General features: G+C 27.6%; 1 protein-coding gene across 4 annotated transcripts; it reads left to right on the top strand.

Moving 5' to 3' along the window:
* The first annotated feature begins 1,554 nt into the window (after positions 1–1,554).
* LOC100214475 (uncharacterized) lies at positions 1,555–17,704 on the top strand. Of its 4 annotated transcripts, none has more exons than XM_065792643.1 (6): positions 1,555–1,770; positions 9,249–9,339; positions 10,741–10,992; positions 11,315–11,433; positions 15,151–15,223; positions 17,332–17,704. In XM_065792643.1, exons 2-6 carry the CDS (start codon positions 9,256–9,258, stop codon positions 17,398–17,400), a joined length of 597 nt encoding a protein of 198 aa, XP_065648715.1. In that variant the 5' UTR covers positions 1,555–1,770; positions 9,249–9,255; the 3' UTR covers positions 17,401–17,704. The 4 variants fall into 4 exon arrangements, with proteins under 4 accessions (XP_065648715.1, XP_065648714.1, XP_065648716.1 ...); XM_065792642.1 differs by having other exon boundaries at positions 1,555–1,761; XM_065792644.1 differs by lacking the exon at positions 1,555–1,770 and adding an exon at positions 2,675–2,767.
* Positions 17,705–18,370: the final 666 nt, after the last annotated feature.

Genomic DNA, 18,370 nt, shown 5'->3' on the forward strand with positions numbered 1-18,370 from the left:
AGTTAAATTCGAATCTTAAAAAGTTGACTTCGCCGGTTTTTTACCTGCAACCTGCAGATTTCTATAATAGGCAATAAAAATTCTAATCAAGTAAAAGCGTTTGTTATAACATTCACCATCTGTAAAAATGCAATACTCGGATTTATAGTAAAAGCTATTTAACAAATCGAAAACAACTTGTGTATAGTAATGATGGTGAGCAAAGTGAACCCCTGAGCATAACCTGTGGTGTTCCACAAGGTTCTATTCTTGGACCACTACTATTTTTAATCTATGTAAACGACTTAAACAATGCTTCCAAATTGAAAAGTATAATGTTCGCTGATGTTACTAATCTTTTCTTATCCCATTCTGATGTTTATGAACTCTTTTCAACTACAAACAAAGAACTCAATCTCATTTCTAATTGGTGCAAAGCTAATAAATTAACTTTAAATATTAACAAAACAAAATGAATTATCTTTCACTCCTGCGCAAAAAAACGTTTTTTACCAAGTAATATGCCTCAAATTTATATTGATGAAACGATAATAAAAAGAGATACAGTTATAAAATTCTTAGGTGTTTATCTTGATAAGAATATTACTTGGAGAAAACATATTGATCATATAAGCACAAAAATTTCTAAAAACATTGGCATTTTATACAAAGCCCGAAATTATCTAAGCAAAAAAAACTTAACCCAACTCTATTATTCATTTATATACAATTATATAAATTGTGCAATCATTGCCTGGGGAAGTACGGATAAAAGTAAATTACATCTTTATCGGCGTCAGAAACATGCAATCCGCGTAGTTAATTATGCGGATCGCTTTTCACATTCAAAATATTTGTTTGATTATATGAATGTACGATTTATGGAAAATATGGAAATTATGGATATTATATGAAAAACGATTTATTTTTATTTGTTTTTAACGACCTTTTTTTTTTTAAAACCAATAAATAAATACACATTAAGAAGTTTTAGTTTTTTAAGTGAATCTTTTTGTAGAACTAAGTTCAATCCATTTTGTATTTCATATCGTGCACCCCATCTTTGGAATAAAATAGTATTACCAAACTTTGATCCTTCTATTACACTTCCTGTTTTTAAATTTAAGTTAAAAAAATTAATTCTCTCTATGGACAACATTCTAAAATAAAATATATACTATATGTTTTACATATAATATATATTTTATTTTATATATATACGTTATAAATATTACTTTTTAAGGTTCCGATGATAAGATTCTTATGATCTTCTTTTGGAAACCTAGCTTTATATTGTTAGTACGCTAAATTGTATTATTTGCGTAATCGTATTACGACTTATGTTTATGTATTACGGTTTATGAATTATGTAACACGACTAACATTGTAAACTTAAAAAAAAAAAAAAAAAAAAAAAAAATAGTCTCAGTTCCGTTCCGCAAATATTTATCTAACTAAAAGATTTTGAGATAATTTACGGAACGCAACTGAGACCATGAACCCGTTTATTAAGCAAATCACCGTATTAATAACTTATATCGTTACCAAAGCAACCGAAAGCTTTTTCTTAAATCTCAAAGCTTGTTAAATGCCATTTGTGCACATAAAAACAAGTACTAGGGTCAGCCAATCTAACTTTACCAATGTTATTGAAAAAACGAACGTTTGAAGTAAAAAAAAAAAGAATTTAAAAATCTTTAAAATACAGAAAAGTATTTTTATATGTCGATGGTGTATAGCACAAAAAACAGTTATTCATATTTGACAGTTTCAAGAAAACAGGTTTTCAAAGTTTAAGATCTTCAATTAATTAATTAATTATAAATTATTTCAGAAAATCTGTAAAATTGTAATCTTTGTTTATTTTTAATGTCATTAATTATTTATTTTTAAAAATATTTATGTCTGAAATGTCAAGAAGTAGCATTGTATAAAAAGATGAACTTGTGTCTTGTGTGCTTTAAATCTGTGCTTTAAAATGTATTGTTGTATGTTATAGTATAACATTTGTACATTGTAAAATGTATTGTTGTACGTAACATTGTATGTTATAGTATAACATTGTATGTTATGGTATAACATTGTATGTTATTAATAATAACTATATTATTAATAAATACTATAATAATATTGTAGTATAACATTGTATGTTATAGTATAACATTGTATGTTGTATGCTTCTGTATCATTTATACGATATTTATATGTATGTTTATGTGCATTTTATAAAATAACTTATGGTCCTCCTAGTCTAGCAGTATACTTTTTAATACTAGTCTAGCAATATACTTTTTAATTCTGGTTCATCTGATATATATTTTAGAATTTAAAATTGGGAGAACTCATTTTGTAAGGAATAGCAGACATACCAAGCATTTAAATTAAATGCTCATTTAAAAATATTATCGATTACAATTACTGTTGGTGTAATAGTGTTAATGACTTAACACTATTACACCAACATTATTTGTTGGTGTAATAGACTTAAATTAAAGCATTAAAATTAATTGATTGACTAAATTGAATGGATTTAGTCTAGGAAATTAGATTTTGAGTTACATCTAATAAAGTTTAACAAGTAAAAATCTGAACCCCTTTAATATTCTATATTTATTTTTTTATTTTCATGGTTATGATATTAAATGTTTAACTAGTTTCTTAATATTTCATCTTATATTTTTACTATATCTAAAGCAAAGTTAATAGAAATTGATGAACGCATGACAAAATTTTAATGTTAGCTGTATCTACTGTGGCTTTTGTAATTTGGCTTTTTTTCAATTTTATGGTAATTAATGCTTTGTTTTATTGTACATTTTGAGTTAAATAAATTTAAGTTTGAAAATTCTTAATATAATTTCTATTAACTTTTACCCTACCAATGTTACTGAATTTCTAATAATATTAAAGCATTCCTTTATTCCATTTGATATAAAACATTCATAAATCATATTCAATCAGTAAAATTAATTGTTTCAAAATTATTTTAAATAACATGTTCTCAGAATCCTCAAAATAAAAAGCAAAGTTACATTCTAAAATTAAGTAGAGAAATTTTAAAAACAACTTATGTAAAAGTTATTTTTTTTAATGAGTAACTTGCAACTAATTTTTTTTTTATATTAAATTTTTTAGCTTATTAAAAATATTTAGCTTATTTAAAACACACAGAAATAAAATCAGCATGAAAAGTTGTTATATGGTTGCCTTCAAAAATAATTTACTCAACATTAAATATTAAGGAAAGGTATAATAAATATTAATAATTGTATTACCAAAAAACAAATAATTAAACTTATCACTAAGAATAATAAACTGTAGAAAATCTTCCTAAATAAGTCATAAATTAAAAAGCGGTTGGTTATCTCAGTTTTTATGTAATAGGATGCAATTAAAATTTTATTTTTAATTATGTTTCTCCCTGCACTCTACATAAAATCTGGAACAATGGTCATTCTAGTTAAAAAACAATAATGTGTTTCTTGTTTTATGTAGCTGTGTAATTTCATTTTAGCATTTAGTAAATGTTCTAATATGACTTTTTTTTGTACCATACATCATTTCCAATATATAAAACGTTTGAAGAGGACAATCGTTTAGTTTTTAAATAGATGATAAATATTATTGTATAAATAAGTTTGAATATATGATAATTAAAGTATGTTTACAACTTATTGTGATTGATTAGTGATTTTATTTGTCACATAATTTTGGTTGGAAGTGTGACAATCACTTTTTGAGTTAAAACAATTATTTATAACAACATGATCCGCCAGGTATTAACTTGCTTTGAAAAATAAATCACTTTTTTTTCTTTTAACTATTTTTTCATATTTGATATCACCAGCTAGAAAAGCACTGATATTAACTTTTAAAGTTGGTACTAAAGCAATAGTTAAAAAGATAAATAATCAATTTAAAAAATTCAAATTTGATGTTTTATATATCAAAAACAAAAGTATAAACATTTTGAAACAATTTGTAACAAATATTTTTTAAAGCCTTGCTTATTTAAAAAATCTTAAAACACAGACAAAGAAAAATGCTATATATCAAGATCATTTATTTGTTCTAAAACTTAATTAGTATAAAGATCTCATATTGATGTAGGAGTTGTATTAGAATCATGTGTTGAATAGATATAGTTTTGGAGTAAAGGTAAATTTACCATATTCAGCTAGCTGCAGGTATCATGTGGTGGATATATATGACAATATTTCATGAACTGATTTGCATTGGAACCTACTTTTAGTACAACTCCTAAATATGACTGTAATGAATATATCCTGAAAATTTCATTGTAATTGCACCTTTAGATCTTAAGATATTATATTCTGCAATTTTGAAAATTTACAAATGGTAAAAATAAGCATTTTAGTAAAAATAAACATTTGAGTTGATTACTAGCCACCATTAAAATAAGCTGATTGTTTTTCTGATCTGATGTTTTTTCTAAACTTATTTGCAAAGATTCAATAGGGATCTCTGTTTAAAAAAAATGATTTATTCATAATATTGGAGCAAAACTAAATCTTGTTTGGCATTGCTAAAATTTTACTTAGCAAATAAAATTATACTTTGGTTTTTAAAAATCACATTTTTTTTTAAACATCTTTGCTTCCAACAAGGCTGCAAGCAGCCACTAATTAAAGTTGGAAGTTACTGAAAGAGAAAAGATGAAGATTGTAGAGCAAGATAACGATTGACGGGCGACTTAAAAGATTGCAAATTATATGAATCAGGAAAGCAAGATGAAGGAAGCGAATTCTAAAGAACTGATGTTTGAGGAAAAAAACTAGACAAATAAGCGTTTTTAGAGCACTTAGGAACAGTCACAGAAAAAGGATGACACTTAACTGAATGACGAGTAACACGAGAATGAATTTTAGTAGATAGCACAAGAGACGCTAGCTCTTTAGAGAAGTGCCCATTATAGCGTTTGTAGAAAAGAGAAAGAGAAGCAGCATTATGACAATGTGATAATGGTTGGAGGTGGGCTGCAAGAGCAGGTCCAACTATGTTTACAATACGTTTTTGCACCTTGTCTAAAAGAGAAAGGGCATCATTAGAAGATCCGCCCCAGATATGGCAACAGTATTCCATACAAGGCTGGATTTGAGATTTATAGAGATAGAGAATAGAATCCGAAGGTAAGAAAGTGACGAGTTCGATAAAGAGGTGCAACCTTAGCAGATGCTAATTTTGCAACTGATTTGATATATGGTTTCCAAGGAAGATTGGAAGTAAGAGGTAATCCTAGAAGATGAAGAGTAGGTGACACATCAAATACATCACCGTTCATAAATATAGGAAGATCTAAATTATTGCGATAACGATTGGCTGAAAATTTTTTTATCTGAAGTTCACCAGCCACTGTAAGCCCCATGCTGTAGCAGAAGTGAGATCCTTTTCAAGCTCAAATGCCCCCTCCAAGCAATCAGAGGGTGTTGGTTTCTTATCACATCAAGAATAAATGGTAGTATCACCAGCAAACAATGCCACCTTAGATGTGAGAATATCTGGAAGATTGTTGATGTAAATTAAAAAGAGTATAGGGCCAAGGATAGAACCTTGAGGAACCCCTGAAGTTACAGAATAAGAAGAAGAGTGTTGTCCATGGAGGACAACTTTTATGCTGCGATTGGAAAGGAAGGATTCAATGATCTTAAAGATGTTGCCAGACCAGCATGCCAAACCAGCATGCCAAACTTTATCAAAAGCTTTTGAAATGTCAAGAGCGATGGCCTTAACCTCTCCACCTTTATCTAATGCACGATAAAACCCGTCAGTTATTACTGTTAGCAAATCAGCTGTAGAACGAGAAGATCGAAATCCATATTGATGGTCAGAAAGTAAGTTATTAGATTCAAGATGAGAAATTAAGTGTTTGTTAATTAAAGATTCAAAAACCTTGCTTAACATAGGAAGAAGACTTATGGGACGGTAGTTAGACAAATTAGATCGCTCTCCAGAATTTATGAAGATAGGGATAACAGATGCCGCTTTCCAGCAGGCTGGAAAACAAGACTCTGGTAAGCACTTGTTGAATAGTTTTGAGAGTATAGACGACAGCTCCGTAGAACACTTCTGCAAGACAATAACAGGTATGTTGTCTGAGACACAAGCTGTAGAAGAGTCTAGGCAGGAAATCACTTTAGATACAGATGCTGGAGTGATATGAATGTCAAGCAATAGATCAACCTGTTTGTTTGTTGGCAATACCAGGTAGAACGCAGCTAGTGGAATCAAGAGATGATATCGATGAAAAGTTTTTAGCAAACAATTCGGCTTTGTCTTTAGATGAGGTGACAAAGTCTGAACCATACAAGAGAGGTGGAATTATAGATTTGCCCTAATTATTGATATTATTAAAGATTCTCCAGAAGTCACGAAAGCTTAATTTTTGAGAGGAGATACGAGATTTCATGACCTGAGAATAGCGGGTTTTGGCGTTAGACAAAACCTTTTTACAATTGTTTCTAGCAGTAATAAATAGACGTCTGTTTTCTGGAGAATTGTTTTGCTGATAAATATGGAAGTAATGGTTTTGATTGGCAATCCCAATATTTAAGAAGCACATTTGTCAACAGGAAGACGAAAGATTTCTACCCAAAGGCCATCATCATTTCTACCCAAAGGATCCCAGTCAGCTTTACTGTAGTTGTAAGAGGTTCGATAATAGGGGGATTCAAGTGATGAAGAAGAATGAGATATTAGTTTTAGAGAGATCAAACTGTGATCAGAGGAACCTAAGGGTGAATGTGGAGAAACTGAGCACTGACTAGGATCAGAAACAAGACATAAGTCGAGTAGAGAAGGTAGATGATTTGGGTTGTCAGGAAAGCAAGTTGGAAAGTTGGCTATTTGAGTTAGGGATTGAGAAAGGCAAAAGTTGTGGGCTTTAATGCCTGCAGAGTCACTGACACTAGAGCCAAGCCATTCAGAGTGGTGAGCAAGTCACCGACAACAACTATATTAGCTGATGGATAAAGATAGAGGGCTTGGTCAACATGATCAGAAATAACATTAAAAAGAGTGCAGTCTTGAGATGAAGGAGAGCGATATAGAACAAATAGAAAGGCTATAGAGTGAAGTGGTGCTAAACGAAAGCACATGAAAGAATAGTCTGTGGATTCAAATCTAGTTTCACGACAAATGGCTGAATTCTTACGAATGTAAATGCCCAGGCCAAGCATGTGACTATTGGAGTCTTTACGAATTAAAGGAAGATAACCATCAACACTAAGATCACAAGATGAGACAGCTGAACTCAAATTAGTCTCACAAAGAGCAAGTAGGTCTGGTGAACTTTGCAAGAGATAAGACTCAACAGAAGAAAAGTTACTTCGAAGACCACGAATATTAGTGAACGGTAGGTTTAGAGAACTTGGTGATAATGGTGCGTTTTTGTGTTTTATAGTTTTTGGTCCTTTATTTATTTTAAAATTAGATTGAAGAACTTGACTCAAAGCATAGATAGTACTCAGAACACCGTTTAATAGCAATTGCCTCATTACTACAAATAAACCCTAAGCCGTAACTAAGGGCTCCAAATGTGGTCTCCTCAATGCACACCAAAAGTACAAACAGGGACACAATCCATGCGCAACATGGCACTGTTAATACTTTGATATTTTTCAGCTGTTGATGGAATCAGCCTCTCTGAGAGCTACCACAGAGTTCAAGAAACCTGACTACCAGCCGGCCTCAGAACCATAAAACTGAGTTTTAGAGCTGTACCCTCATTAGGAGATAATAGAATGAGTTGCCTAGTCATAAAAACAGAGACACAAGCAAAACCCATGCATTGAGTCAAGAAGATCCAGCATTCAACATCCTAAACTGGAAACAATGTATTAAAAATACATCTGCGCCAGCCTAATAGATGAAGAAGGGGTGCGAGGCTGGTCAACAGATAGAATCTGTTTACCCCTTAAGTCTTTGCCTAGGAGGCCTTCTACAAGACAGTAGCCGGGTGCATTTAACATCTGCCCAAAATAAGTATTTTTATCAAGACACCATCTCTAGCCTTTACTCAACCAAGAGCCCCAAGGCAGGGGGTGTTTTAAATCGGAGTTGGCATCTCCTAGCCTTTGCCTAAAAAGACGTATCCTACAAGGCAGCAGGACATGAAGCAGATTGTACTGGGTTACATGTTACCAGTAGCAGGATAACCTGATCTGACTTATAATAGCAGGATATTATAGCAGGATATTATATTGACATATTATAGCTATATAGCTATATTTAATATATTATAATATATAGATATTATAATATATAGATATTATATTATATAGATATATTATAATATATTGATATTATACTGACATATTATAGCAGGATAACGTGATCTGACATATCTCATGATTTGATTACAAAACCATGTAAAAGTATTGTATATTTAAAACCAGAATTAAATTTTACATATATTAAACTGAAAACCCTAAAATCACTCTTTTCACAATTTTAATATTTTAGTACTACCTTAAATTAAATGATTTTTGAAATCTGAACTATAGCTCTCAGTAAAATGTGAGATTTTAAGCTGTTGCGCTAGTTGTTGTGATGCTTTTTTGGTTTGCTTGTTTTTTTTATGCTGCATATCTGTAAGATGTAAATGAAAAATAGTTACAAAAACATCAAAAGAATAAAAAATAAGAAATCAGAAATGATCTTCTAATTTCTAAAATCATTAAGAATCAGAGATAATTTTATTAAACAGAACTGTCTCTGATATTTTATTGTTGAATTGTAACTGTTAAAAAGGTAAAGTTTTTTTAAATTAATCTCTGTAAAGCTTAAGTTGTAAAATAAGTTAATAAGGTAATACAAATAAATGATATTTCAAAACTGAATTGACAACAAACAAAATTGGTTAAAATTTAAAACAGATGATTTTAGTTATCTGTTTGTTTGAGCTTTAATAGTAAAAATACGAAAACCTTAATTTTTAACAACAACTTTAATGCTATAATACAGTTAGTGAAATTAATCTCAATGACAGGTTGTCATAATCACAGCAATAATACAGTTAGCTAAATTTATCGCTGAATATACAAACAAAAACAAAGCTTAAACTTTTAGCAATCATTTTGGAAAAAGTATTATAAATATTTTTAAAAATCCAAAAAAATATGTAGCAAATATTTTGGAAATAATTTTTTCTTGTTTCAAATATTATATTTTATGACATTTAAAATAAATATAAATATATTTTGCGTATAATAAATATAATACAACTTATGATTGTTGTTTGTAAATTTTAGTATCAATATGGATGAAATTAAATTAAGACCAATGTCTCAAAAAGGTTACATTATTGGTGCAAGAACTGCAGAAAGGTTTCAAAAGTTAATTGTATGTTTTTAATTAAATTTGTTTATACTTTATTTGTTTGATCAAATAAATCAAAATTGAAATAATTGGTTTTAGAATTCATGTTAAATTTGATTTGAAAATCTATGAAAAATGTTAGTTATGATTGAAATGATTTAAGGGAAAAAATTTATTAGAATCAATATATTAATTGAATATGGTTAATGATAAAAAAGTTATTGTTAACCATATTTGTTAATAACATAATTAAATATCTTAACATATGAGGAGCCCATTTGCAAAATGCGCTTTTTGTCGCATTGGCTCCTCATATAAAAGTCCGAGTAAACTGATTTTGAGAAAACAACAAAAAACTAAACTACTTTTGTTGCGCATCAACAGAAATTGATATTTTCTTTGTCCATTTTTAGTACCAAAAGTTTTTAATTGGTCCGATATTTAAATTGATGATAGATCATATATAAAACGTAGAAATAGAATTAACTCAAAATTTTTATTTTTGTGAATTAGCGCGTTTTGCAGATAAGCTCCTCATATATTTTTAACATATTTAGTTATGTTATAAAATATGACTAGCATGATTAATTTAATTGAGATCAACATTAACTAACATGATCCGCACGATTGAATGGGATTAAGAATAACTGATGTGAATAATTTGATTAAATGTAATCAGCAAAAACTAACACAATTAACTCTTATCTTAATGCCCAACTTTACCAACACTGTTAAGTACCCAGGTAATCACTTATTGTGTTAGTAAAATTTTATTGTTTTAGTGAAGGGAAGTATGTTAAAAATATTTTATTTTAAATATTCATTGTTATTGAGTAATTAAACAAGTTAAGCAGGTTAAAACCCATTTTTTTTATTTTACAAATGAACACTTTTTAGTTGTTTTCAAATTGTTTTTGTTGTATAATATTTGGAATGCAATCAATAATATTTTTATAACCAAATAATAGTTATTTTTCTCTATTTTTACCATAAAGTTTACTTGCATGCATTAATAAACATAGGTTTAATTTTTTGGTACAAAAAAACATGAGAGTCCTTGATATTAATGGAGGGATAGCTAAAGTTTGAACTGATTTTTTTAATTTTGTATTCATTATCTTTTGACAAAAAAAAATCACTTATCACTTACTTTTAATCTAACTAATGAGGGTTCAGAAGCTCAAATTAAAAAATTAATTTTTTTCCAATTTTATTCACTCAAATGCAGCATGGTGGGTATTGACACCAGGGGTATTTTGATTAAATAAAGTTAATAATAACTAACATGATTTAAACTTTATGAATAAGGCTATTAACATATTTAAAAGTGAGTTTTTTTTTAACTTGAATTTTTAAGTTACAAACAGTAAAGCTAAATTTTATATTACCTTATATTGATTTTTATAATTTTGTTTTATTGAATAGGAAGATGGACCAGGACCTCCATCTTATCAACCAATAATAAGTGAGAAAAAAGAGATAAAACTTGCACTAAAACCATTTCAATGTGGCGACTCAAGATTTCCAAAAATAAAAAGAGAAACTATTCCTGGGCCAGGTACATATGACCACAATATTCCCTGCAATAAAAAAATCCAGTTTTATTGCTCATTTGGTGGTCTTCAAACACTTCGAACATCTGTTCAGCTTATTTGCAATTATGGTTTAAAAGATAAAGTAAGTTACAGTTTTTTTCATTTTTCTATAATTACTAGTTATATGCCTAAACATTTTTATTATAATTTAAGATAAGTTGCTTATACTGGTTGTAAAAGCCACCTTAAATATAGTGGCCAGGTGATTATTATATTTAAAAGAAGTTGCTCATTTTATTTTTTTCTTAAGTTAGTCTTATATTTCTGTTTCATCCCTATAATTCTGAAACACGAATCTTGATGAATAAGCTGCATGCAAAAACAAGTTAATTAAAAAAAAGGTTGTAAATCATCTTGAAATCAATAATGTATTAAGTTCTATCATTTTTCAAATTTTTTTTTAGTGTAGTTCTTGCTTAAAGGAAATAATTGGTGATTACTACAAAAACAACAAGCATAAGAGTTTGTGTCGACTTTGTTATAACAATTTTAAAAATAATCTACCTGAAAAAAAACAAAAAAGGTATATTTTTTGTATGTGAAATGTTTGTTTAAAAGAATATTTATTTAGAAAAGAGATGTTTATAAAAACATATTATTTTAATTTGGTAGAGTTTACTAGGCGAGTGTTCCATTTGTTAGTTTTCCAACAATCCCTCAATAAGTCTCAATAATATCTCAATTTCTCATTTTCCAGAATCTCTTAGGCACTTTTGACATATTCTACCAATTTTAGTCAATGTATGTACACTCCGCTGTGCCAATCCCTAAATAAATCAGTCAATAAAAAATAAATAAATAAGGCAAATATAATGGAAAAATAAAAACAGTATAAAACATTTAAAAAATAAAAACAAACATCTGCCATTTTGCGGTAATTTAATATTTACATTTGCAATTAATTTATTGGTTTTGGCTTTATAATAACACAGAAATGTTGAATGAAAGTCTAAGTATATATATATATATATATATATATATATATATATATATATATATATATATATATATATATATATATATATATATATATATATAGTATATATATATATATATATATATATATATATATATATATATATATTTATTTATATATATATCACCTAACTGGTTGTCACAAATTTTCCGTATTTTGTTGACAAAAAGTAAAAATTAAAATGCAAGGCCGGAATTTTTTTTTTATTACATGATAGACTGCCTGCCCCAACCAAACCCTCAGTCGATGTAGCAGCACTCCCTTGCAAGTCATGCTATTTGTCAGTCGATGTAGCAGGACTCCATGCATGATTTGCACTAAAAAAAATTAAAATAAAAATATTTTATAAAAAAACAAAAAAACATTGATTATATTATTAAAAACATTCAGAACGTTTTAAAAACATTCAGAACATTTTAAAAACATTCAGAACGTTTTAAAAACGTTCAGAATGTTATTAAAAACATTTTGGTCAATAAAATTTGCGGTTTTTTTAAAAAACAATTAATTTGTAATTAAATTAATGATTTTAACTTTCTGACATTATGGAAATATTGGATGAAAGTAATTAAAAGTGACGTATTTGTTGAAAAAGGAATCATTTTTTACCTTCCGTACTCCTAAATGCAACAATTTATAGTACTATATATATATATATATATATATATATATATATATATATATATATATATATATATATATATATATATATATATATATATATATATATAATTATATATATATATGTATATAGATCTATTGTTTGTTGTCTTTGGGAAGAGCGGAAGGAAAAAAGTGATTCTTACGCCAACACATACGTCACTTTTAATTACTTTTGACTTTTGTCCAACATTTGCGTGTTGGACGAAAGTAAAAACCATTAATTTCATTACAAATAAATCGTTTTTTAAAAAACCACAAAAACGCAAATTTAATTGACCAGAATGTTTTAAAAACATTCTGAATGTTTTTAACAATATAAACAATGTTTTTATTTTTATTTTTTTAAATAAAATGTTATTACTTTTAATTTTTTTAATAAAATGTTTTTATTTTTATTTTTTTTACTGTAAATCATTTATATATACATATATATATGTATATATATATATATATATATATATATATATATATATATATATATATATATATATATATATATATATATATATATATATATATATATATATATATATATATATATGTATATATATATATATATATATATATATATATATATATATATATATATATATATATATATATATATATATATATATATATATATAGAACTCATATATGTTGTCAGAAAGTTTTTTCTGTATTTTGTTGACAAAAAGTAAAAATTAAAATGCAAGACCAGAATTTTTTTTTTAATTAATTGATAGACTGCCTGCCCCAACCAAACCCTCAGTTGATGTAGCAGCACTGCGTTGCGAGTCAGGCTAAAAGATAGTAGATGTAGCAGCACTCCGTTGCGAGTCAGGCTATTTGTCAGTCGATATAGCAGCACTCCGTTGCGAGTCAGGCTATTTGTCAGTCGATATAGTAGCACTTTGTTGCGAGTCAGGCTATAAGGTAGTCGATGTAGCAACACTCCGCGCATGATTTACAGTAAAAAAAAAAAAAAAAAAAATATTTTATTAAAAAAATAAAAATAAAAACATTGTTTATATTGTTAAAAACATTCAGAATGTTTTTAAAGACATTCTAGTCAATTAAATTTGCATTTTTGCGGTTTTTTAAAAAAACGATTAATTTGTAAATTAATCATTTAAAAAAAAACGATTAATTACAAATCTTGGACAAAAGTCAAAAGTAAAACGCAAATGTTGGACAAAAGTCAAAAGTAATTAAAAGTGACGCATGTGTTGGAGTAAGAATCATTTTTTTATTTATGTGCTTCCCAAATGCAACAAACTATAGAACTATATATATATATATATATATATATATATATATATATATATATATATATATATATATATATATATATATATATATATATGTATATGTATATATATATATATATATATATATATATATATATTCCTATAGTAAAGATTTTTATATAAAAAACAGCACCTTACTACTCTATGACATAATACAAAATTAAGGTCAGATTATGCTAAAATGCATTAATTTAATTGAGGAAACTAATTAAATTTTTTTTAAAAAACCACAAAAACGCAAATTAAAAGGCAAGAATGTTTTTATTTATTTATTTTTTTAATAAAAGCATTCTGAATGTTTTTATTTTTTTACTGTAAAACATGCATGATGTGTTGCTACATCAGCTATCTTATAGCATGCTGCTACATTGACTCTCTTATAGCTTACTGCTACAAGGGAGTGTTACACACATGTATACACAAACAAATAATAATGAAAAAAAACTCATCGCTGCCCCAACCTAAACCCTTAGTTTATGTAGAAGCAACTTACTTACATGTTATCAGCCTTCAATACGTATATACTTCATTACAAGACTTTTTAAAAGACTAGTAGTTTGTTACAAGTTTTAGCTCCTTAATATACAGAAGCCTGCAAAAGTAACTAGACTAGAGCATAAATCAACATAAAAAATTACATTAAAAAGATATTGAAATTTTTTATTCAGAGTATTAAAGATGCTTCAACCATTAAGTTTCTTGGTTCTTAAAAAAAATATGAAAGCAAAATAATAATAATAAAATCATAATCAAAATTCATTCATAAACAATATCAATATACAATTAAATTTACTTTATGATTACCAAAGCTTACATCAGCAAAAGATCAAGCTTTAAAACACATGTTGCCTAAATATGTTGTAATATGTTGTATGTTGCTTAAATATACTTACATAACAACCAAGTTGATTTGTAGTAACACACATTCATTGTAAAAAAATATGTTTTATAAAACTGTAAATTAACAATGAAGGTGATAGAAGGTGATATGAAGATGCTGTAATGTAAAATGGTATTATTGTAAAAATGTAAAATGATACAAATGTAAAGTTGCTGTTAACTTTAAAAGTACACTAAAAAATTCTTGTCAATTGTAAATCAAGACTATTGCAAAGTTACTGTATATATCATCTTATAGATAAGATGATTTACTTTAAAACTGCATTTTTGTGAAAAATAATTTAGTATTAGGATTCATTCAAGAAATCCTTAAAACAATGTTTAAATATTTTAATTATTTGGTTATTGTTTTATGTGTTTATATAACACTGTTGTATTGTTTTTATAATTTTAAGTTTTATTATTGTTCAAGATTATCACAATATTACAAAGTTCGAGATTGCAGTAATGTACATTATCACGAAACAACTAATTCAAAGCTACAGGTATTTTTATTTTTTATTGAAATTAGATAATGTATTTAAATTTTTTGTGATTAGCTTGTTTAAAACCAAAAAGTTTTTGTTTTGGTTTTCTTGTTGCCTCTCGTAATCTCTTAATAGTGTGTGTACAAATAATCTCACAATAGTGAATGTACAAATAATCTCACAATAGTGTGTGTACAAATAATCTTATGATAGTGTGTGTGCAAATTATCTCACAATAGTTAACTAATAATTTTTAATATTTTTTCCAAAAAAGTGAAAAAAATTACAAGACAAATTTTTAGACTATTGTCTTTCATTATATTATATGTCATTTCATTAAATGACAACAATTTTTAAAACCTTAATTTTTATTTACGAATCAAGCATTATCCATGTAATGTGGCATACTGATAAAAATGTGCACTTGCAGTAAAGGGTAAATGTTCCGTGTTTTTTATAATGATAAGCTAATATAAAGTAAGCACATTACCACACTATCATTATTTATCAAGGCTTTATTATCCTGAGAAATTCCTCTGTATTCTTTTAATATTTTTTTAATGCACCATATATATGATCAGTTTTTAAACTAATTTTTACCCCCTTATGATATTTTTTGCACAAAATAGAAAGAAAAACAATGAGAAAGGAGAAACATTTGAAAAAAAATTCAAAAAAGTGATCTGTTTTTTACAAATTGAACTTTAATTTAAAGAAAAGAACTTAAAGAGTATAAAAATGCTTTTAGTAACATAATAAGATATTACTGATGGTACTCATTAACTTCTGCTTAATTATTATTTGAATTTTCTTGCTTATCATTGACCATGTCTTCATCAAATCTTAAACTGTATTAATCGTCTTTCTTGTTTTACATCTTTAACCAATACGCCATGCATTTGTAGAACTGTCTTCATTTTTCTTAAAAAATCAGAAATCTTTCTCTATTCGTCAAATCTGGATTTCTTTCAAATGAACAACAAATTTTATTTACCACTGATTGATTTTTAAATATTATCCTTTGTGGTATTTCTCGTTTGTTAATAGATGATGTTTTTATGAGGCTATTGTTTCTTGTATCTAAGGCCATATAGTTTGTACCTAGGTCCATATGTGCATAAAGAATTTGTTTGATATTGAGTTAGATTGTTGAATTTCGAATCGGGCAGATTTTTTTTTTCTCACGGTTGTTTTGGGACTACCACTTTCCGCCTAGACTTATTTGTCAATTTTGCTCAGAACTATTAGTCAACTTTGTTATTTATTTAAGTGTTGTAATCAAGTAACACTAGATAAATTTGTTGAAAGCAATCTAAGATTAAATAAATTTAAATTTATCTGTCTATCTTTGTTGTCAATTTATTATGGAGTTCAAACCTAATTTTCAGATAGCAGCCCTAGGTAAAATGGCTAGTGTCCCTAAGTACAATTAAAAAGAAGCTTATTGTATCTTGGGCCACCAATTTTGAAACCCTTCTACATGACAGACTTTTATGATTTAAATCATTATATCTACATTAATACTAGGTAGTTAGTATGGAGATATGATCATATCAGTTTCGCCATTTTTAGACATGCCTTAAATTTGGGCATTAAAAAATTCCGGCTCTAAGTACACAAACTTCCCCTACGTAATTTTTTTTTATGTTTAAAAATATCTTCTAAGTATAGGGTTATAGCTAATGGGTGATAATCCACAGGAGAAACTTTTTTACGGTTGCTTTTTTGTAAAGCATGTTTATATTGTAGTGCTAGAGGCAGAAAATGCATAGTATATCATTTTGCCCAATCGTCGTGACCAGATGATAAGTTTTATCTGATCACGTGTTTGGGCAGAGTTTTTCTACTTGCAAACTGAAAACTCATGCAGGCAATCAATCAGTCATTATAATAAAATAAACATACTAACAAAATGTTATTGTTTCATGACTGGCAGTTTTGCTAAAATTAAGGATTTTTAAAACGATCGTCATCTTACCCCATCTTCCTTATATTTTATTTATACTTTGTTTTTATTTAAAAGATTATTTAAATAATGTGAAAAATAAAAATTTTAATAATAAATATATTTGGTAACAAGTTTATTTGAAGCGAAACGTAATAATGGCAATTTTATTTTAATTTAGTTGAAGTCAGAAAAAGATATCAAGAAAATACAGTTAAGAGAGGCATACTTGAGTCTATATTATGATTGAAAAGTTTATATATTTTATATTTTTGTATTATTAATGTTCTAAAAGTGTGTGTGTGTGTGTGTGTGTGTGTGTGTGTGTGTGTGTGTGTGTGCGTGTGTGTGTGTGTATGTGTGTGTATGTGTGCGTGGGTATATATATATATATATATATATATATATATATATATATATATATATATATATATATATATATATAAATATATATATACACACTTTTTTTCTGAAATTTTATAATTTTTTAATATTTTCTCTAATTATATGGGAGTAATAAAATATTAAATATATTTTCCTATAAATTTTCAAAACTGTTTTCATATTTTTAAAGCGTTATAAATATTTAAATACCGTTTATGTACTTTAATACCATTTATACATTTTAACTTTTGATACTATGGTAAGATGATGACATGAAATGATGGGCAAGATGGGTGGGCATAAAGTTTGATTTTTTTTTTTTTTTTTGTTATTTCACCTCCCCAAGGCCCAGAAGGCCACTACAGATGAGGAGGCTACTTAATTGTGGTTATAACCCTCTCTCAACTCTATAACTCCGAAACACGAACCTTGACGAACAAGGCCGCTGCGCGGAGAAACAAGTTGAGCGCGGTACTACCAGGGACGTGGTGGGGGATCGAACTCGGAACCTCTCGCTTATGAAGCGAGCGCACTACCACTACACCACTACCGCATTAGTAAGCAAGATAAGTGGGCATAAAGTTTGATGAGTGGGCAAGATGGGTGGGCATAAAGTTTGATGAGTGGGTTAGGAATGGAGACAAAGACGAATGATAAATGGGTTGGGAATGTAGTCAATGACTTGTGGGAATAAAACTTCTTTCTGAGTTCATCTAAAGTTAGTAGCAGGGGTAAGTTGACGAATTGCGTTTTTTTTTTCTCGATCTTTTTATCAGAAAGTGTCAGAAATTACAAAGAATTTTCCTTATTGTCCATCTGTTTAAATGAAAAAAAAC

This window comes from Hydra vulgaris, chromosome 03, assembly GCF_038396675.1.
Source record: "Hydra vulgaris chromosome 03, alternate assembly HydraT2T_AEP".
Lineage (NCBI taxonomy): Eukaryota > Metazoa > Cnidaria > Hydrozoa > Anthoathecata > Hydridae > Hydra > Hydra vulgaris.